Raw genomic sequence first — 23,332 nt, 5'->3', positions numbered from 1 at the left:
GCCTGACCAGGGTCGGCTACCCCCGGGCTACTTCCAGGTTCCCCCTCAGGGCCTACCTCGTCCGTGGCACCGGGCCCAGTCCAGTCCATCAGCATGGGTTCCTCCCGGCCGGGGATTGGTGGCAGGTCCGGCATCTACTCGGGGAAGTCCGGTGTGGACTCAAGCGGCTCCTCCTGGTAACAGCAGGGGCAGAAGGGCCCTGGTGGCATCTCGCCTTCGGGGTTGGTGTGGGGGAGTTCTAACGGCTCCTCCCAATGACAGGAGCGGACGGGCTCCGGTGGTTCCTCCTCGTAGTGGGCTCGGAGCAGCTCCGGCCAGTTAGGGCCATGGCCTCAGAGGTCTCCCGGCCGCGAGCTTCCCGCCACACGTCTGCTCCCTGCAGTGGCTGGGGCCTCACTGAGCTCTGGCGGCCAGCTTTTATACTTCCTGTCCCGCCCCTTGACTTCCGGGGGGCGGGAACAGGTGGCAGAGGCTCCGCCCACTTGGGTGTTTGTAAGGGCACTCCCTCTGCTGGGCAGGAGGGGAGCCACACCGACTCACTACAGGGACTTACATCCAAATCAAACAAAGGCCTCCCACCCTCCCTCGAGAAATTTAAAATACTTGCATAGGGCTGGCATTGAAGTAAAACATACATGTACTTGTAAACCTGGCACATTTGGCATGGAAGTCACTGAGACAGTAAACGTGGAATACTACAATGCCGTGTTTACAGTCACTTTTCACAGTAATATCACACTCCCCTCCCCCCCACCCAAATTGTATATGATCATGTATTGCCCTCAGAGAGATCTGCTTGAAACAGTCGCTCTAAGAACTGTAAACTAACATATTCATCTCTATGGGCTATTACCTCGAAGACCCATAGCTCTTTAGGGTCCTCCCCAAACCACTTCAAAATATGATTCTTTATGGTAGTTGATGAGAGCATCAGGTCCAGCTCATCCACCAAAGCAGCCAGGCTGTCAATACTAGGAGGGCTACCTCCTGCCTTGCCAATTCCCCCTACCCCCGGTGTGGAGAGGAGGTCACTGCTGTGTCTTGGGAGTAGAGGAGACTTGTTCCTTGGCTTGCCTCCCTCAGAGGGAGAGGAGGTCCTGTGTCACCATCACTTCAAGTTCGGGGGAAAGGGGGGCAGGCGCAGGGCTGCAGGGAGGCCCACATCATGGTGTGTCAACAGGGCCCTGAGTGCAGGAATTGTGTTCATTTTACAGAGCTAAGCATACTGTTAGCACTTAGCAAACAATTAACAGCATCAGTGCTACTTACAATATATAGTGGTTACAAAATAGCATTTCATTAATAATTTGAGATGCTTGTAATTATTTTCTGGGTTTAATCAGAAAGAAAATACACAGTAATCTGTCGTTAATTATTTTAAAATAGAAAATCAAGACTCATTTCAATGATATTACAGGTACTGTAAAGACTTACTAAAATAATATAACGCTTAATTTTTTCTTGGTTTTGTATTTATTATTTTTAGTGCTGACTTTGTATGAATTCTGCTAATCTGAAACCCCCTACTCCTCCCCCGGGTCAACAAATTATTTATTTATATATTTTTCTTGTTGTCTGTACAGAAAGTTATGTTGCTTAAAAACCAATTAAGTCTATACGTGTTTCAATTTGTGTGCTGTATAACATTTTAAAAAGTGTTCATGACTCTGTCCACTCCTGGTTCTCCTCCTACTTATCTAATTGCTTATTCAGTGTGTCCTCTAGAGTTCTTCCTCATCCCCCTTCAACTTTCCATGAGAGTTCTGTCCACTTCTCTTCTCCCTCTACACCTTATTTCTGTAATATCATCTGCAAACATAAATTCAACTACCTTCTCTGTGCTGCCAACTCACCAATCTGCCTTTTTGCTCCAAACTAAAACCTTGGCCTGTCTCTCTGACATCTCCTTGTGGAGGTCTAGCTGTCATATCAAGCCCAACATGGCTAAAGCAGAGCTCTTAATATTACTCCCCCTAAGCCCTTCCTGCTACCTCCTATCTCAGTCAGTGTGGACAACACCACCATCCTGCCTGACACAAAGGGCCTGTAATCTGAGTGTGACCTTTGACTCAAACCCCTCTCTAGATCTTCACATCCAGGCTGTGTCTAAATCTTGCAGATTCTTTCTGCATAACATCGCTAACATAAAACCTTTCATATCCATTCACACAACTAAAACTCTCCTCCAGGTACTTATCTTGCATCAGGATTACTGCAACATCCTTCTCTAGGGCTTTGACAATTGCAACCTTGCCCTGCTCATATGCATTCAGAATGCTGCTGCAAAGATCAGTCTTCTACTCATCTCTTTGACCATGTCACCTCTCTATTTGCATCCTCCCACTGGCTTCCACTCTATCACATCTAATATAACTTACTTGGATTCACTTTCAAGGCCTCTCACAGACTATCCCCACCCTACTTAATGAGGTGTCAACTCCTGCCTCCGGTTGGCCTATGATGCCAACATTTGTCACTCACTTGTTAAATCTTCAACCAGGAACCTTCATGCTTTCTGCCATGCTGCTACTTGTGCTTGTGAGGAGCTTCCTGTAAAAATCTGCAAAATTACCTTATTCTCTTCCTCCAGATCGCTCCATAAAACTCTCTGCCAGGATGCCTACCAAAATCCTGACAAAAGCTAGGCTGCTGGTGTGGTGAGACCCGCTGCCTAGCACGTTGACCTATATAGTGTCATTGTTTCCTTGTACCCCCTCCATCTATCTCTCTATACATCTATCATCTATTGTTTTATACTTGGATTGTAAGCTCTTTGGTGCAGAAGACTGTCTTTTTGTTCTGTGTTTGTACAACACCTACCGGTAGCACAATGGGATCCTGGTAACTAGGGCTCCCAAATACTATAACAACAATAACAATAATTAATTAGCAACCTCAACTAAAATGTCCCTTGAGACATGGGATGTTAATGTGGGCCTGATAAAACTGATGAAAGGTTCTTTTGAACTACTCAGATCCTGTAAAATTAAGTATTTTATAGAATCAAAGAGGTTGAGAGTTCATCAAGTGCTCTCCCTGATACTGAGGCAGGACCAAGAAAACCTAGACCATCCTTTGCCCAACCTGTTCTTAAAAATCTCTAATAATGGGATTTTCACAACCTCCTTTGGAAGACTTTTCCAGAAGATAACTACCCTTATAGTTAGAAAGTTTTTCCTAGTATCCAACCTAAATCTCCCTTACTACAGATGAAGCCCATTACGTCTTGTCCTATCTTCAGTGGGCATGGAGAGCAATTGTTCACTGTCCTCCTTATAACAGCACTTAACATAACACATTTAAAAACTATCAAGTCAGTCCCCCCCAAAAAAATCTTCTTTTCTGAAGACTAACCATGTTGTTTTTAACCTTTCATCACAGGTCAGCTTTTCTAAATCTTTTATCATTTTTGTTGCTGTCCTCTGGACTCTCTCCAGTTTGCCCACATCTTTCCTAAAGTATGGCGGCAAGATTTGTACACAGTACTTCAGGGCCTCATCAAGTAGGTCTCATCAAGTAGAGTGGGACAATCACCTCCCATGTTTTTCATACGACACTCTTGCAAATAGCCCCCAAAATGATATTAGCCTTTTTCGCAACTGCATCACATTCTTGACTCTCATTCAATTCATGATCTACTATAGCCCCAGATTCTTTTCAGCAGGACTACCACCTAACCTGTTATTTTCCATCTTGTAGTTGTGCTTTTAATTTTTTTTCCTAAGTGAAACACTGTGCACTTGTTTTTGTTGAATTTCATCCTGTTGAATTCAGACCAATTCTCCAATTTGTCACAGTCATTTTGACTTCTAATCCTGTCTCCCAATGTGCTTGCAACCCCTTCCAGCTTAGTATCATTTGCATATTTTATAAGCAGACTTTCCGATCCATTATCCAATAATTCATGAAAATATTGAATATTTCCAGACCGAAGACTGATCCCTATGGGACTCCACTAGATACAATCTCCCAGTTAGGGTATTTCAAACAGTTGTGCACCCACCTAATAGTAATTTCATCTAGATTACATTTCCCTTGTTTACTTATGAGACTGTCATGTGGGTCTATTTCAATAGCCTTACATGAAAGATGATATTCCTGGAGACAGCTTGCAGAGTGAGCAGATTTCAAGTTCTGGAAACTTTTATCCAACTTATCTAAATTTTACCAGGAGATGTCAGGGCTTCAGAAACATCCAAGATTCCTCTCCAAGAGGGAGTTCCACCTTAATGATCCTATTATCTTATAAACATTTTTCCCATCCTGATGAGATCATTCTCCACATGCTCAATATTAAAAGATCTTTGGCGTTGTATTTGGAACAGTTTTTGCCTAGTTTTTTAATTTTATTATTACCAAGAAAAGAAGATAGTTTTTGCAAAAACAGATTTTTCCTAGTGAGAAAATTTCAGCTGAAATCCAGGAGGTTTTTTATGTAAAACATTTTTTTAAAAGCCACAAGCTTACTGAATTATCTTGAAGTGAGAAGATTTTCAAGCTATATTTATTCACGTCTTTATTATTTGTTGATTGTAGTCTGCATGCGCATGAGGTTCTCCAATTTATTTATTTATTTATTATTGCATGGACAGACTTGTTTGCAACATAATTTACACATCTCAATTTCAGTATTTAAAGTGAAGTGATGTAGGCTGTTTGGCACTTAACTCCCACCACCAGTATGAGAAGTGGGTCCCTAGGTTGTCCTGCTCATTACAGCTTCTGCTGTAAACAGAAGCCTGCTCCCAAAGTCGAAAGTAACATCCCCATACTTTTAGTTTTACAGTTTGAGTACTGCCAATCACATAATTGGCACACTGCAAGTATATGTACTTATAATGTATAATTATAAATCCTCATTAGGTAATTACAGTTAATAATTATGTAGTTTTGCTTCCCTCAGCCAAATTATGAAAATACAATTTCACCACAAGAGGTTTTATACACAATTTAAGAAAGGGATAAAAACTGCTTTATAAAATTGTGTATGCCCCTCAAGGTGCTTATATAACAGGCTTGTTATTTCACAAGCATGAGAATAAATACTTTTAGCATACATCCCTTGCCCCTCTCACCCACACACACTCATCCTACTAACAGAAATATTCCCCTCTGATATTGGTACATTTGGGGAGTTGTGGCATTGGTACATTTGGGGAGTTGTGGCATCTGTAGTGTCTGTGGCAAAAGATGAGTACCCTTTGCCCTTGTAATTATGTGCACTGGTGGACATGTTGACTGCCAGATAACGGTACAGTTTGAATTCAGTAAGAATTGTGGCCTCAGCCTTTAGTCTAGTGTTTTATTTCTGCAACATCTTGAGTGTCGTAAGCAAAGATTCTTTAGCATGGTGAGTGTTTTCTCTAATGGCATTGGCAGGAGACATGGATTTAAAGGCCAGAAGGGACTGTGGTAATCATCTGCTGTATAACACAGGCCATAGAATTTCCCACAAATAATTCCCAGAGCATATATTTTAGAAAAATGTCCAATCTGGATTTAAAAATCCCCAGTGATAGAGAATCCACCACTACCCTTGGTAAATTGTTCCAGTGGTTAATTACCCACACTGTTAAAAATTTATGCCTATTGTCCAGTCTGAATTTTTTTAGCATCAACTTCGAACCATTGAATCATGTTATATCTTTCCTTGCTAAACTAAAGAGCCCATTATCAAATATTTGTTCACCATGTAGATGTTTATGGACTGTAATTGAGTCCCTCCTCAACCTTTGCTTTGTCAAGGTAAATAAATTGAGCTCTTTGACTCTGTCACTACAAGGCACGTTTTCTAGTTCTTTGATCATTCTCGTAGCTCTTCTCTGTACTCTCTCCAATTTATATCAATATCCTTCTTGAATTGTGGACATATATACAATGAGCAGACACTATGCAAACTTTCTTATATAGCTCTCTGTGTATGTAACTACCCCTCTATTTGCACTTGTTTGTTTCTTGAGGCAGGGATTGCCAGCTGAATTGCGCCACTTAAAGCTTTCTCTACATTACAGAATTTACTCATTGCTGACATGTTTGCAGAGAAACCGTTGCACTATTGCTAACTTCAGGATTCAAAACTCACGAGTTAAGTCCCTTAAAATCAAGATTGGGTAAAAAAAATTGGATTTTTAAAAAAGAATAAATTTGGGGTATTTTTTATCTGCCTTGCCTTCTGTGAGCCATTAGGGTGCACTCACTTCATATGTGGACTAGAAACCTAAAAAAAAAAAAAAAGAGAGAGAGAGGAGGAGAGAGAGATTTCATGACTATTTCTTTCTTCTAGCATCTGGATCTTCAAAAAAACCACCAAATATCACAAGACTCCCAATAAAATTGCAAGGGTTCACCAACACTTATTGATGTGTCTCATTTCTTGAAATACTGATTAGTCTGGTCCTATGAATGAATCTTTTGTGTTTAGGTAGAATATGACTTGCAAGAGATTGTCTATTGCATGAGTTAATATTCAGGAACTGCCCAATATCTAGTGACACTGAAATAGTTAACATTTTGATTTTTCAGGAAAACTGTACAATATATTACTAGGTATGGAACGTTTGTATTGTCTTCAATTTTCAGGAAGTCTGCTAAGCTTTTTATGCTTCCTGTTTTGTGTAATTACCTGGTTCTTGAGAAGTTCACAGCTACTTGTGATGACAGCATATCAGTAGAGCCCTGCAAATCTGCAGCTATCTGTTTTATATCGCGGATATCCGCTAATCATGTTTGCAGATTACAGATGGATGCAGATCCAAATTTTATATCCAGAGCCTTGCAAATCTGCGGATATCCGTTTTATATCCATGGATATGTGTGGACCACGTTTGCAGAGCATGGATTGGATGCGGTTACAGATTTTGTATCCACCCAGGGCTCTACATATCAGTGCTGTCTCCTGAACCATCAGGCAGTGAAGTGTTGCTGAAAGCTGAAAGTTCAATTGTTTTAGTTTTTAGTCCAATCCCAAGACCTGTTAAATTATTATGATTTAAGGTAGACATTAACCTCAATATACCTAAATCTATCATTTTGAATTTAACTTGCTATCATTTGTCATTGTGCAGTTGGAACTCAGCATCAAAGAAGCCAGATGTTCAATAGTAGTATAAAGAATTAGGTGGTAATGTAATAATGACAAGACCTTTCCAGTATTGTAGACATGAAATTTTTTCAAAAGACATTTGTGTTACTATTTAGATACATTTATTACATTTTCCCATTTGTTGTTTGAACTTAATTTGATGATTTTATTTAATAGTACCTTGTTTTAGTGTGCCACGGCTGCTCATGTCACTGGTGACTAGCATTTCATGATGCCATATATAGTGCTTTATTTAAATGCAGTAACTTATATATTTACTATATATAACTGCTTGTTTTATTCTGCTCAGTTTGCTTGGCAGCTGTTGCTTGCTGGAACTTCCTAGTAAAAATTGATGTTTTGTACACAGCTATTATAATTTGGAGTGCAAACTTTGCCAAGTCACCTTAGAGCCTTGCTAATTAATGATTCTGGTGATGAAATCTTACATTTTATTGGATGCTTTTGGTGAATTCATTTGATTTAGGATTAAATTTGAAAAAGGTTTGTGAAGATAGCGCTTGTTCATTTTGCTACTTTGGAAAAAAAATGTGTATTAATTCCACAGTTACTGTATGTAGAGTGTATAGTAGTGATTATGATTGTTTCTAGCATGTTCGAATGATGGCTTTACTTTTATTGGTTTCCTTTTACAATTGGAATTTACTATTTTTTATTAAACTAATAGGTTAGCATCATAATTTTGCAATACATTATATGGTGTTTGATAAAAATATCAGTTAGTAGTGTTGCTGTGTTTTTAACTCATGGTTTTAGTTTGTGAAAGGTTGTTAACTTGATATAAATATTAAAAAGACTGAGGACTATTATGAAAATTTGGATTTATCACTGCTTGCTAATGATCAATAATAATTATCCATCAGCTGTTTGATGTCCTATATTTGCAGTGAGATGGTGTGAGACTGTCCAGCTCACAAAAATTAACATTATTATAGAAGAATCCAAATCTTACAATATAGTACAGAAATTGTGATTTCATTTATGGGAAGAAATATTTTTATTTGAGTAGCTGATATGCCAATTGAAAGTTGATTTGGAAATGTTCCAGGAGATGCTGCATATTTTATGTTACAACCTAGAGGCTCCAAAATCAGGATACAATTGGACTGTGCTCTGTACAGTTGCCTAGCAGACAACAGTCCCAGGTTCAAAGAGTCTGTTATCTAAACAGACAAATGAAGGGTAGGGAGGGGAAACAAAGGTACAGAGCGGTGAAGTGGCTTCCCCAAGAGTGCAGCAGGTCAACAATAGAGCCAGGAATAGAACGAAGTCTCTTGGCTCCCTGTCTGTTCACTAGAGTATGCTGTCTTTAGATTTTGGTGGCATTTTTGGAAATAAATTGGCCACAAGTACTCCTGTTCTTTTAGCTTTTTCAGTTCATTATCAGAATTTCTTGCAATTGATTGAGTGCATACATTATTGGAATTATTTTGCTTGGGAAGGGTTTTTTGTGGGTGTTACCCTTTTGTTGTTGTTTATTATTTGTATTTGTATTATTATAATACCTAGGAGGCCTAGTCATATACCAGGACCCCCTCAAAGCTGTGTTTTTCACAAATCAGAGAAGGGTGATTAGGAAGGCCAGAGAGAAGGCTGCAGCAATTGAAGCAGGAGATGAAGACCTGTATGATATTTTTAATTGTCTGAACCAAAAGAAAAAATCAAATGTTAGAAATTATATGGAGGAAAAAGATGGATGATCTGGAGATAACCTAGATGTTATGAGCAAGAGAGAGGGAGGAGCATTCACAGCCCGCCATACAATTTCCATACCCCGATGTGGCCCTCAGGCCAAAAAGTTTGCCCACCCCTGATATAGAATCATAGAATATCAGGGTTGGAAGGGACCTCAGGGGGTCATCTAGTCCAACCCCCTATTCAAAGCAGGACCAATCCCCAGACAATATAGATGGATGGTGGTTGAATTTGGGTGAGTTGATGAGATCTCTCTGGCAATCCCCTGGAGAGTGGGGGTAGGGGGGGAAATATTGAAAGGACCATTGAACAAATCATCAGAGTAGTTGGAGGATGTAAGTCACAAAAGCCAAGCGAGGACAGTATTTTTGGGAGGTTGTGATTGATAGTGGCAACAGCAGAGAGGTCCATGAGATTGAGGATGGTATAGAGACCCTGAAATGTTACCCTAAATTTTATGCTGAGATTTTGACAGTGTATTGCAGCTGAAACCACAATTGTATACTATTTTTTACATTGTTACATACTTTTTTTCCTACCTTTTATGAAAAATAAACACTGGCATAAGCAAAGTTGGCTCTCCAAGTTAAGGAGCTTCACCGTGTTTTTTCCTGTCTAGCATACTTAAATTTACAAAGGGAAAAAGGTCAGTACAGAATTTGCAAGTTCAGAAGAATAATTGTGGTGATATGAATTGTTTTTCATCTATTGTGTGCAGTTTAGTGTAATTTGTAATAATTATAGGTTTGGGTTTCTCTTTAAAAATCCACTTTGATACCATCTTTAATGTTGTTATTTTCTGAAAAAGATAAAGATAGATCAATTTAGTTCTTGTTTTGAACTTACTGCATATTTTCCTGCTATGCATAAATTGATGCTCTGAATTGGTTAATATTCATAGCCTGAATTATATTAGCTTTAATCTAACATAGGTTGGCGGGTAGAGATAAGATACAGGTGGCTTGGAAAGATTACAGTTGATGCAACAATTGTGTATTCACAGTCTGCATCTGTAGACCAGTCTTTTCATTTAGAATCTGATAAATTACTGTCTGAGAGACTTAGTATAAATATTTACAAGTATTATAGTAATTTATATGCATTGTATATGCCTTCTGACATTAATTTTTAACATGTAAAATGCAATGATATTAGTAATTTTTATCCAATTGTAATGTGAGCATATTTAGATGGAAGTCACCACAGCATTCAAAATAAATGTTATTTATTAGCATATAAGACATGACATTTCCATTACCACTGGAGAACAAAATCAATAATAAGTTGAAATGCAGTGATCTAGCTCCACATTATTTGGGATAATTCTTTAAAAGTTGTGATTTTTTTTTTTTTTTGTAGTTATCAAAGTGTGACTTTCAGCCATTTATGAATGTTGCTCCTTGAGAGGGACCTAAGATTTTGAGAAGTAGCTATTTCAGTTGTTTAATATATTGTGTACCAACCTCATTGTGGGTATATTTTTGTTCTCTCTCCCTGCTTGCACTTTCTTTCCTAGGGAATTAATTGTTATCAAATACTATTGCAGTACAATAACTGATGTGGTAGCACCGAGAGGCTCCAACCAAGATCAAGGGCCTATGGTGCTTAGTGCTGAATGTACAAAGTAAAAGACAGTCTTTGTCCCAAAGATCTAACAATGTAAATAGACAAGACAAAACAAAGGGTGAGAGAAAGGAAGCATTATTGTTCCCATTTTGCAGATGGGGAACAGAGACAGAGTGATGTAAGTGGCAGAGACAGGATTTGAACCCAGAGCTCCAGAATCTCAGTTCAGCACCTTAACCACAAAACCATAATTCAGTGACTTCTTAGTTATTATATTTCAGGGTTGTTGTTTTTTCTGGTGATGCTGCAGATATGTTATAAAATTTTAAAAATAAAATGAGACTGAAGATATTGAAGGCTTTTATAGGCATTTCACTAACTTTTAATGAGACTTAGACTCCTAAATGCCTAAGGGCTTGTCTATATGAACATTTAGTTCACACCAAGCTGGGGTGGGCATCTACCTCACACTAGCCTGCTGCACACTGACTGTCTGTGTAGACCTTGCTGATGGGTACTACCCCATTTCCAAGTGGGATAGATTAAAGCATACTAAGGAACTGTTAGTGCACATCAGCAGGGTCCACATGGACAGTTAGCGCATGGCAAGCTAGTGCAGGGTTGATTTACGCCCCAGCTTGCCACAAACTGTATGTTTGTGTAGACAAGCCCTAAGTTGCTTTTGAAAATGGGACTTGGGAGGCTAAGTCATGTAGGCATTTTTGAAATTTTTTTGTAATCTTCTTTGCATTTTGCTAAAACTTTTCCTTTGGAATAATACATTTAAAGACTCTCTTTTGGCAACACTGATCTCTTTATTTACAATTACACCCCTGGATATTTTGTATTAAGAATCAGTAATATCAATTTAATAAGCATAATTTTTTGTCTCTTCTACACCAGTCCATAAACAGGAAAAACCGGGTAATCCAAATACCATATTGGAATATGGCATTTCCAGTAGAAAATAGGAGGAAACTAATTCTAATTCTCTTATGTGCAGTTTAACACTTCCCCATTTCTGATCAAACCATTTTACTAGAGATAAGTCTGAATTCCAATATGCCCTCCCATATTTCCCAAAAAATTTGAAGTATTCAGGATTTATTTCTGTTTCTTACTTCCTATTTCAGGAAGTATAGAAGCTAATTACTGTCATGGTTTGGAGAGGATTCACAAATGTCCAACTGATAACAACCACCACCTTTTTCTTCAAAAAGAACAGGAGTACTTGTGGCACCTTAGAGACTAACAAATTTATTTGAGCATAAGCTTTTAAATTTAAGCTTTAAATTTGTTAGTCTCTAAGGTGCCACAAGTACTGTTCTTTTTGCGGATACAGACTAACACGGCAGCTACTCTGAAACTTCTTTTTCTTCTGAATTATAGAGAAAAATCAAGAGATAAGGATCAGAACTTCATGAAATTGTGGATGGCAGGATGTTATTGACCCCTGGTTTCTAAATCTCCTACTCCTGAGATCCTAGGCTCTTTGAATTTCAGCACTGCCTACTGTTATGGTCTGTGCTAAATAGCTCTCCAATGCTTTCAAAACCACAGTCTTTGGCCTTGGCTACACTTGGGGATTCACAGTGCTGCTGCGGCTCTATCGCAGCACTGCAAGTACTCCACCTCTCCAAGGGGAATAGCGCGCAGCGCTGCGAGCGAGCGTGCAGCACTGCAGGTGCTGATTACACTGGCGCTTTACAGCGCTGCACTCGCTGCGCTCGGGGGGGGGGGGGGCATTTTCACACCCCTGAGTGCAGCAAATTGCAGCGCTATACAGCGCCAGTGTAGCCAAGGCCTTTGTGTAATATGTATTACATGTTTCAGGGGGGGGTTGCCTCCACATTGTCTCTTTCCCTTAATTGGTTTCCATCCCATCAGGGTTCATGGAGCTGCTCCAGCAGCTCTTTTGGCCTCATTGACATTATAAATTTGGTAATTCCATCAGTTATCTCAAACTGAGGCTCCAATACCTGCTATTGAGGATTACCTATTCAATTCCAGACTAGTTATAAACTCCTTAAAGGGCCACCTGGCAGCAATACAGCTAATTATCCTGCCATTCAGTATTTTCACACCCTACACTTGTTAGATTCCTGAAAGGCCTTATGCATGTGTACTCTTGGGCAGCCACCCCTTCCTTGAGATATTAATGCTGACCAGATTGGTGCGTTCACCATTTGAGCCCCTAGCTATACATTTCCTTTTCTGCCTATCCATCAAAAACAGATTTCCTAGTAACAATAACATCTGCTAGATGGGTGGGAGAAATAAAAGCACTTATGACAGGACCTCTCTATAATGTGTTTCATTAGGACCTCTCTATGTACTTGACACCTCATTCAAAATTTTTACCAAAGGTAAGCTATGACTTCCTTCTCAACCAATTGCTACATCTACTTGTCATCTTCCATAAACCTCATTCCAACAAAAGGGGGAAAGCCAGATTTCACACCCTTTTGGACACTGTCTTTTTAAGTAGACTGGACTAGGCCTTTTAGGATGCTCCCTCCCCTGGGAACTTTGTAGTTTATGCAAGTAGGGTAAAAAGTCAGGTTATATTGACCCAGAAAGTATCTAATTGGATTTCTACACACATTAAGACATGCTGTGATTTAACTAGCTTAGATCCACCGTGAAGAATTACAGCCCTTTCCATTGGGGATTACGCAGTTTTGCCATCTTCTTTGGGAAGCTTTGCAATCTTAGAAATCTGTAGGACAGCAACATGTGGTTTGGTACATACATTTATAAAACATTACTCCTTAGTGGAGGCAATAAGATCTGATTCCCACTTTGGCAGAGCTGTCTTATAATCACTATTCAGCTAGATTCTGAGAACCCTCTTCTTAAGAATTAGGTTATTACTTGTGAGTCACCAAGAGTGGAATACATATGGACAATTACTGTTTTTCAAGATGCATTTTCCATAAATATTCAATGACCAACCATCCTTTCCCACTACTATGAAGTCCTTTAACAACTGGATTCTGTATTGGCAAAGGAACTGCGGGACAGTTGGGATTACCCCACTGTTTATACCCTGTGATGGGGAATTCTGCAATATGCTTAAGTGGAATTTGGAAAGGAACTGTTTTACCTGTAATGTTAACATAGAGTTATTATTATGCCTATGTACAACAAGATAATTTCAGACAGTAATTTATGGTTTTCTTTTAAAGAAAACAAGATCGTGTTTGCTTTTAATGTACAAAAGAAGCACAGCATGCATTTTATGAATATGGCCTTGCCACTATTCTATTAGATTTGGACATTCTAATTTTTGCTTCCCTAGAAATTTCTGTTAGCATCTGTCATTACAAAACAGCTTGCAGAACTAGCACTCTAGATTGAAAGATTTTCAGGGCAAGTATTGTACTTTTTGTCAGTAAAATATCATGCATATTTATGGCACTATATAAATAATATTTGCTAAATTGAGAAATAAATCTGAAAAAAAAATCCAAAATACAGATTGCAAAATCAGAGTAATTACGTCAGCAATAATGACCAAACCTTGGTGAACTTAGTTGGGATAAAAGGCCAGGTGGGCGTAGTTCATTTTGCTTCAGCCTGTTAACTCCAGCCATTTTTTTGTCTAAGAGATACTCTGTAACAAGGCCATTACTGCTTTTATAAGGTGAAAATGAAAAGTGTAGGCTTTTGGCTATTTTAATAGGTAATGCTGTTTTAGGCCCAGATCTTGCAAATGACAGTGTAAGAGCAGGCTGTTGCAATCACACATTATCATTTGCAGGCTAGGGCCTCAGTTGGTGTGTACATGACATTTGTCGTGCTCTGTACATGAATTAACAAGACATTCTAACTTCTTTTTCATGTACATTCCATTTATGCTGGAATTGCTGTGTTTCAAAAAAAGTGACTGTTACTTTTTTAATCCTCACCAAAAAATGGTTTAAAATTAACTTTTGGTACTACTGTTTGTTTCGTTACAATAGCTGTGAAATTAAGCACAAAAGACAATTTTAACTAAAATGACAAACTACATTACTATTACAAATTGCTGCAAAAAATCTGTATGCTCACGGAAGGGACAAGAAATCATTGTTATTCAGTGTTTACCATGTACTCTAAAAAAGCTTCTATAAAAATTCTCACTGATTGGGCATACTAAGGATCTATCAACAACATTCTGTGCAGCTGGAAAGCTGTTCATCTGTTCCATTTGCAGGGTTGCTAAGGATTATATAAAAGGGTGACAAGCCTTAGGAAACAAAAATTTCATACAGATGCGAAGGGTTGTTGAAAATCCCAGGTCACATTCTCTGAGGATGTTACTCTGTTAAAGTAATGGAAAGAATTTGGCCTTTTAAAAAGAATTGGTACCAATTTACCTTCTACAAAGAAGCGTCCGTAATTTTATGAAGCAAACATGTAGGAAAGATGATAAATCAACCCTTTAAACTTGTATGTACATTTACTGTACGTACACTTAGCATAACCTTACTGAGATGAATGATGCAGTTTGGAACAGTGGCTGGAAGTTATTTCCATGTCAGCATTTTTGTGCCAAAATACCGTTTTATTATAGGCAAGGCTGGTAGCAACACCTGTAGTTAAGGTGTTTCCATTATAAGACATTATACAGTTCCTTACAAGCTTGCTAAATTTAGGGCTTAAATTTTCCCTTCCAGATATGTGCCTCAGGATGATTTTTTGTAAAGTTTTAGCAAAAACAGTTCTGAGAACAAAGTTAGGAAAAAGTATGTTGTTTTGCCTCATTGATTTTTTTTTTTTTTTTTTTTAAACAACCATTTTGTTGAGAAGCTTTAGTGCATCCAGGTATTGGAGCAGAAACTTGAAATTTGGCTGGGGGTTTCACCATGATATCAAGCATGTGCCCTTTGCTGTCCCCATGAAAATCTACCCACCTCTAGCAAAGTTAAAAGCCTCTGAAAAATTACAGTTTGCACATCCGCTGTAGAGGTTTGTTAGAGGCAGGCAGCATTATATTCCAAAGATTCATCTACACTGAGAATCCTCCATTGCCACACAACTCTCATTCTAGCTGCCAAGAGCAGCCGTGGTGCCAGATACCAGAATTGAGAGTAGGAAGACTGTCTCTTCTACACTATAAATTCTCCCCTCCTAGCATCATGACAGCAAGGAGGAAGAGGAGAAAACAGCCTGACTAGAATGCAAAGGAGTGAGGAGGCAAGGGGGGGAAGGAAGTTGGAGCCAGGGAAGGGATAGGAGCAGTCTGAGACCAGTAACAGGCAGAAGGATCTATAATAGCGAGAGCATGCTCCCATCCAGAACCTGGAATTGACTTGTGTTAATTCTGGTGCTGTCTAGCAAATAGTGTGAAAACTTATTGGCAAAGCCCCCTTTGGTGGTTGAGCCACATAGACGATAACAGCTTACTACTGCTACCTGTTAGCTCAAGTGGTAGAGGTCTGTGCTGATGATGACTCATGTTGCGTCAATATGGTTCTAGGTGAATAAAATGCTTATAAAAGGTTACACGCTTTGAAAAATCAGGCCCTAGAACTCTCAAGTTGGGCTCCCAAAGTTAGTGGACACTTGAAAAATTTGTTCTTAATCTCCCTATGGTTCAATATCTTTTCTGCAAAGTGGGGATAATATCTTACACTGGAAAGGTGTTGTAAATATAAATTCATTAATGTTTGTGAATGGTTCTTGGTGTCATAGAAAAGTCCATAAGGAAATTTAATAATTTTGTATTCAGTGCAGGTTTTAAATACTATGCAGTAAATAAGACATGGAGCCATACACTGAATGATGAGGATAAAAAGGAATAGTGACTAGATACCCATTCAGAGAGTATTATCCATTTTGTGCACTGAATGAGGCAAGGTCCTGTAGGAAAAATAGTAAATAAAAATTATCTTAATGTACATTGACAAAGGAGCCAAATTAAGGTTCAACAGGCAACCTTAATTCTGGCAGTTTTCTGACGTTTGAGTGTTTGATTTTGCGACCGTAATGTTCTTAGCACAGTGCTTTTGTGTGTAATATGCATGCTCAGTAAGGACAGACTCTTCAGAGATTTTAGCTGCCAAGCTGTACTAAGTCTCCAGTAATCATGTGTGAAGTGATATTTTTCAGAGGCTTATAACTTGGCCAAATTTGAGTGGATTTTTCACAGGGATGGCAAACACACACATCTCTGACCCAAAGCCCTCCTCAGCTCTCCCTCCCTAGCCAATTTTAAGTCCCTGTTCCAAAGCAAGGGGACATTGGATATCCTCAAAGAAAAAGTTACCAGAGTGTTTTAATATGGACAAAACAATGGGTTTATCGCTAACCTCATTCTTGGAAATGGCTGAACTGTTTTAACTGAACTTTTCCCCCCAAAAGGTTCAGCCCCCTTTGGTGGGGGAAAAGTTCAGTTAAAGCTAGGCAGTTTATCTAGCATGGAAAATTTCAGCCATAACACTTGCAGTTTGGGAAAGTTATAAGTAACTGAATCAGGGTCTTATGGTGGTAAGTGTCAGGCAACCTTAATATCGGGTGGTGCTACCAGCCTGCTTATCATAGGGATGACTGGATCACTGCTGAAATGTAAAAAGTTATATGTGTAATATGTCATGAATTCTGCATACATAACTACAAAACTATGTTTTAAGAGGGACGATAATAACTTCTCCAGTTGAAGCTGCAGGGAGAATTTTGGGCAGTCATATTAATTTTGGCTGGAACATGGATGCAGAGAATTCCACTCTTACAGAAATGATCACAAGATCTTTTAATTATTGCAAGATTTCACAACCTCCGTTTTTATACCTCCCAAAGATGAAGCATAGTATTTTCAAAAGCACCTAAATGATTTAGGAGCACATGAAAGTCACTTGCATGCTTTTGAAAATTGCATCTGACACCTCCAGCAACACAATGGCATGTTATGATATGCAGGATTAAGTTCAAAAAATGACTTAGATAAAATATTGCTTTCTAGTGTCTCACCACACCATTTCCTTACACCATCTAAGATTTCATTGCTCTTCCATCCAAATACTGACCAGACCTGATTTTACTTAATTTGTGAGACCTGATGAGATCACAGCCCAAGTCCCCTTTTATAGACCTCAGTACTTTCTTACTTGGCAAGACTACGTTAATTATGTTGTTTGCTTTCGGAATAACTTTTCTCTGTAGTCAGTGAACTGTGTAAATGCTTTACATGATTTTTTTTCTATTTGTGAATAAATGCTTTTACGTTTACGATGTGTGTTATCACAATATATATGTTTTACTCTGTAATATTTAGATCTGCCTAGCCATCTGATATGCAACTCTTATTATGCATCACCAGTTTTTATAAATTAAGCATGTATGGACTGTAACAGCTATGTACTACAACAAATGAATTTATTTCTGGGTTTTCTAGAAATAAATAGCTGAGATTTCCTTTCCAACTATACTTTAGAAGCACAGATAAAATGACTTCCTGTCTCACTATTTCCTGTATCCATGGTAACCTCTCTTTAACCACTCACTGTGGAAGAGCCTATGGGAAGAATGTTTCCTGAGTGAACAGTTGCAAAACCTAGGGCAAAACGTGAGCGCTCTAATAAACCGGAATGTTGCTAAGAAAAGTCTTACAGCACGTCTAAAAAGTAAACTTGTAAGTAAGTCCAGTGAACTGCCTCACAAGCCACCTGATAATATGAATTTGTGGTTTGGGGTAAGACTTTTTTTTTTTTTGGAGGGGGGGGGGTATATTTTGAACGTAACTGGGCTCACTTAAAAGTAAAATTCAAAAAGGGAAGTAAATGTTACTGATGAAAAGAAACTTAAAAAAAGTCAGTATTTCTTTATAAATGCCAGTGAAGCTTTAAAACTTTTCAAATATATAAAATTAAGGAAAAGAATTTACAATGTGTTGAATTTACTGAAGCCATTGTTATGACAGAATTAGTTGCTTTTAAACAGTAACTGATTAAATATATTTCGACTAGCTTGGCAAGTATATTCATTTTACCATTCTTTTACTCTAATTTTAGTTCACTTCTAATATAGGACCATTGCCTAAGAAGCAGTTTAATCTTTATGATGTTTAACTATTTAGTGTCAAAAGAGAGAAGATGTAGAATACAGTATTTAAAAGTACTATTTGTTCATTTATATGGCATATTGGCTGAGAATATTAAAAATTATCACAAAGAGTTGCATCTGTTTTTTAAAATTATTCAAATAGAACCTTAGAACTTGAAATGAGTGATATTTACATATTTGATTTTTTTTATCTCTAATAGCTAAGTCAGAGATGACTGAGAAAGCCAAAGACAGGGATGTGTGTGGACTTCAAAGTTCTGTACCCTGCACAGGAGTATTCCTCCATATCCTTAACTGTTTTCTTTTGTTGCTGCTCCAGAAAGAGGTACTTGGCTGTCCATCCGTCTGCCAGCTCTGCACTGGGAAACAAGTTAATTGTCGTAACTTAGGTCTTTCAAGCATTCCAAAGAACTTTCCAAAAAGTACAGTACTTGTATACCTCAGTGGGAATAATATATCGCATGTAATTCCAAATGAATTAACAGGCCTTCAGAAGCTTGCTGTGCTCTATTTGGATAATTCCAGCATTTCATATGTGCATCCAAAGGCTTTTGTTGAACTTAGTAAACTGTGCTACTTACATCTAAATAATAATCACATAAAACGTTTGGATCCAGGAATATTTGAAGGGCTTTCAGATCTTCATTGTTTATACCTTCAGAATAATCAAATATCTTTTGTTCCTAGAGGATTATTTAGTGGTCTCATTTCAGTTCGATACTTAACGCTTGAAAGAAATCGCCTCAGTATCCTTGGAAGTGGCACTTTCTTGGGAATGATTAGTCTTCAAACGCTTAATCTAGCCAACAATAAGATTTCACGGATATCAGATACAGCATTTCATCATCTTGGAAACCTTGTGTATTTGTACCTTGAAGGTAATAATTTAACACATGTGCCATCAAAGGCCATTGGAATACTTAAAAATCTAGAAAGACTTTCCTTGTCTCACAACCCTGTTGGGTCAATACATCCTTTTGCATTTAAAGGACTTGACAGGCTTGAATATCTATCTTTAAAAAGTGCAAAAATAAAAAGCATTATCATGAATGGATTTGCTGGATTAAATAACCTTAAAAAGTTAATTTTAAGCCATAATGATTTAGAACATGTAAATTCCAACACTTTTACTTCGTTGCATAATTTAATGTACCTGCAACTAGACAAGAATAAAATAGTTAGTATTGGTGATAATGCATTTGAAAAAATGGGATCTTTTTTAAAGATTCTAAATCTAGCATCTAACAACCTTACCAATTTGCAGCCTAAAATGCTCAAGCCTTTGGTTTCATTAACTCATCTACAGGCAAATAACAACCCTTGGAACTGTAGCTGCACACTGCTTGGGCTACGTAATTGGCTAGCATTATCTTCAATCTCTGTCAAAATCCATTGTCAAAATCCCCCAAGTATGCGCGGTAGACCTTTGCATTATGTTAAATGGACTGAATTTACAAACTGTGCTATCACTACCACTAATCCAGAAACCGCCTGGAGTGTAGCATCTGTAGGTATCCATCATAGCACCGCCACTTTAGTGATGGCATGGCATATGGTAACCACATATGATAAACTTGTACATTTGGAAAATGCTGGAACTAAACGTGTTAATTTCTGGGGAAGAGATCCAACCACATCTGCCAGTCAATTTCTTTATGAGGAATATGCTGCTGGGAATCCATCAGAAGCAACAACAGTGTTATCAGTATTACCAGTGCAAACAGCTGCACAGATTGTGCCAGTTAACTTGACCATGGAACAGAAAAGTGAATTTCCTCCAGATGCTGCATCTGTATCCTTAAAAACGTCTCTAATCTGTACACAGCAGGTGGAGAAACTGAATCAGGCATTTGACATTTTATTAGCCTTTTTCATTTTAGCATGTGCTGTGATCCTTTTTCTAATCTATAAAATTGTCCAGTTTAGACAGAAGCTGAAGATGCGGGGAGAGTCGGGGGAAAAGGGAATAGAGTACTACAGTTCTTACCAGGCTGGTAGATACAATGTAACTGACCCAGTTCAGTCCCTACCTCAAAATCCAATGAGAAGTTCAGAATTGGACCAAATTAAGTTTATCAAACGAACAATGCCTGAAAGTCAGGCACAGGTCATCCTGTTTGAACATTCAGCATTGTAACTTATTCAGCTAGACTTTTGATGTTGAATTTATTGTGGTTTGAAATGTCAAGAAATCAAGTGCATTAAGTTCTCTTAAAAATAGTTTAAGTTTCTCTATTTGGTTAACTGGTTGATGGTTTTGTGGAAAATGTTATAATTTGGAATTGATATCATGATTCTTACTCCAAATGTCACTGAATTTCTTAACTTTTAATAGCTATACTGTCATTTGAATCTTAAGCCTGTGTCATGGACAAATCTCATTCTACTCTGTCCCCATTTGAGGGAATTCTTCATTCATAACTCCTGCAGCTAACAATGAGTGTTCTCCCTGTGTGAGAAGCTAAAACTATGCTTTTAAAAGGTTTTGTTCTTTTCAAATATTTATTATTATTAAATTATTCATAGAAGCAACATAAAACAGCTTGTAAATGAGTAAGCAAAACTGATGGTGATTGTTGTTGTCAGCATCATGAAGCTGAAATAGTTGTGTGAGAAAATGGTTCTCTTAGGAAGATAGTCTCTTAATATGTGAATAGTAATTCATAATGACCATCTGAAATGGAGCAGAAAACAAAAGGGATGAGCATTCCTTTTCATTTAACTTGGATTAGGTTAAATCTTCTGAGAAACAGGCAAAATAAACTATACATTATTTGTATTTAAATACAAAATATATGTTGCTAATATTCGGAGTAATTGTTGCAGTGTGTATAGTATGTATATTAAAACAAGATATACAATATAATTCATTATCCAAATTCTCTATCCAAAAATCATAGTTATCCGAATACACAATATGTTCTCCAATAGCATTTCCATTTATCCAAATGCCCAGTTATCCAAAAGTTTTGGCTGTTCCCCAGGCATAGGCAGCAGATTGCTAAGACTAGAGGAGGCTCAGCCTCCCTAAATCTATCTCTGCCTCTGTGGTGTAGCCAGGAATGGATTGGTTGGGTCTTAGCACCCAGGCCCACCCAAATCTGAGCACCAGCCACAATGCTTAAAGTGAGGGGGATTATGGCGGGGTGTCAGCCCTAGATTTTTTTATTTTATTTTTTTAAGATTGAGTCAGGTTACCAAGGGGCAGTCTTTTAGTAGAGCTGCTGCCGCCTCATACCATTCTGCACATCTCTGCTTCCCCATCAACACAGGCTCTGATTGGCTCTCAACTGCCAAACAATCAGGTTTTGACCAGGGCCCCCACCCAGCAATGGATGAGGGCAGGGCGTGCCTTCATCAATAAAAAAGGAAGTAACCTGAGCCGGGTGGCATTGGATGGAGCCTGTATTGATGGGGAGCGGAACAAAGCCTGGGACTGGGAGCAGTAGCCTGTTTGCAAGACCACTCCTTGGTGCAACCACTTCTCTCACACTCAAGCAGAAGAAGGACTCTGCCCCTTAGCACCTTTCTCTGGTCACTGCTTTCCCATGTCTCCCATCTCCCACAGCTAATCTGATTGTAGCCAACATCTGCCATCCACCCAGGGCCATGATTGGGTTGAGGCACGCTTCTGCCAATGGGGAAGCAGTAGCCAGAGCTGGATAGTGTAATGGCAGAACCACTTCCCTGCTGCCATAATGGAGCAGTGGCTAGGCCATATTTGAGTGGCATTGTGACCTGGCACACAGGGTCTTATTATTTCCAGTCTTTGCTCTGCTCCCACATGGACACAAGCCTATGTGTGGCTATGCCCTTGGTCAGGCCCCCTGCCATATATATATATAAAAATTCACCATCCTCAGAAGTGAACTGTATATTGTTTGTTCATATATTCATATATCTTCTCTCTGCATATCACACTAACTGGAAAATAGGGTATATAGAGAAATAAATTTTCCTGTACGTTGAAAAAAGGACTTCATAATATCCAGCATCAGAGGCCTAGATAATTATTCCTTAATAGGAGGAATTTTTTCATCCCAAGGTTAATAGTTTTTTTCCTATGAACTTGAAAATGCCAGTTTTTGTATCATTCATCATCCCATTTAAGATTTTTTAAGTTAAACATGCTGTATTATTAAATAGCCTTTGCTGAGGGGTGTATTTTGAATCACAAGGTGAAATGACTTTGTCTCAGCCAGTACCCGAGATCTAGCTTTTAAGATCAGGATCCATCTTGAATAAATGTAAATTAGTTTTTAATTTGTACCGTGCATCTGTTTTAGCTATTTATATTTACTCAGAATATTGTTTGATTGTGTCTGCTGGTATCCTGGGGTGTGTTTTAAACTGTTCTAATTTTCTTTTATTTTGGGATTATATTTATTTGATGTTTTTCTCCCCAGACAATATGAATGATAGCATTAAAAAGCTATAGAAGTTTGCCACAACTACTAATTTAGGGTCAGATTTTCAGCCAATCCTAAACTGGATCTCCATTTTTGTAAGTGCAGTTCATCCATAGGTATGTGCACCAAAAATATAGATCATTTATGTATCTAAGCAACCAAATCTACAAGCCCAATATTTGTGCCCACAGTTTTGCACCAGTAAAAATGGAGACCAGTGTTTGAAAATGTGTACCCAAATGTGAAATGAATTTATCTTGTTCAACTATAGAGCCAGATCCTTTAGTGTTGCACATCCCTTTTTCATCATGCTGCCAGTACATTATGGTCAGTCTGCCATAGGAGCATCACCACAATGCGCAATGGGCATCCTCTAAAGTAGTGTTTTTCAAAGTTTGTGTTGCAACCCAGTACTGGGTCGCGGCATGTAAGGCACTGGGTCGCCTTGCTCAGCACCCAGGGACCCTAACGGAACATTAAAAGTCCCGTCGGCAGTGCTGCCCAGCTAAGGCAG

The 23,332-nt window shown here is 38.5% G+C and overlaps 2 protein-coding genes across 3 annotated transcripts in view; both read left to right on the top strand.

Annotated features, from left to right (window-relative positions):
* IPO11 (importin 11) overlaps nucleotides 1-23,332 on the top strand; it is a 230,789-nt gene that overhangs the window by 170,474 nt on the left and 36,983 nt on the right. The gene's annotated exons all lie outside the window — the stretch shown is intronic.
* On the top strand, nucleotides 17,817-22,236 carry LRRC70 (leucine rich repeat containing 70). 2 transcript variants are annotated; one of them, XM_054033038.1, is made up of 2 exons: nucleotides 17,817-17,978; nucleotides 18,610-22,236. In XM_054033038.1, the coding sequence occupies exon 2, from the start codon at nucleotides 18,621-18,623 to the stop codon at nucleotides 20,544-20,546; it is 1,926 nt and encodes a 641-aa protein (XP_053889013.1). In that variant the 5' UTR covers nucleotides 17,817-17,978; nucleotides 18,610-18,620; the 3' UTR covers nucleotides 20,547-22,236. The 2 variants fall into 2 exon arrangements, with proteins under 2 accessions (XP_053889013.1, XP_053889012.1); XM_054033037.1 differs by having other exon boundaries at nucleotides 17,817-18,038.

This window comes from Malaclemys terrapin, chromosome 6 (genome assembly GCF_027887155.1).
Source record: "Malaclemys terrapin pileata isolate rMalTer1 chromosome 6, rMalTer1.hap1, whole genome shotgun sequence".
NCBI lineage: Eukaryota > Metazoa > Chordata > Testudines > Emydidae > Malaclemys > Malaclemys terrapin.
Note: the sequence above shows the minus strand (reverse complement) of the source record. Positions and strands in the feature narration are given on the sequence as shown.

Coding starts and splice junctions, on each gene's coding strand:
- LRRC70 (XM_054033038.1), top strand. CDS start 18,621: ATGACTGAGAAAGCCAAAGACAGGGATGTGTGTGGACTTCAAAGTTCT.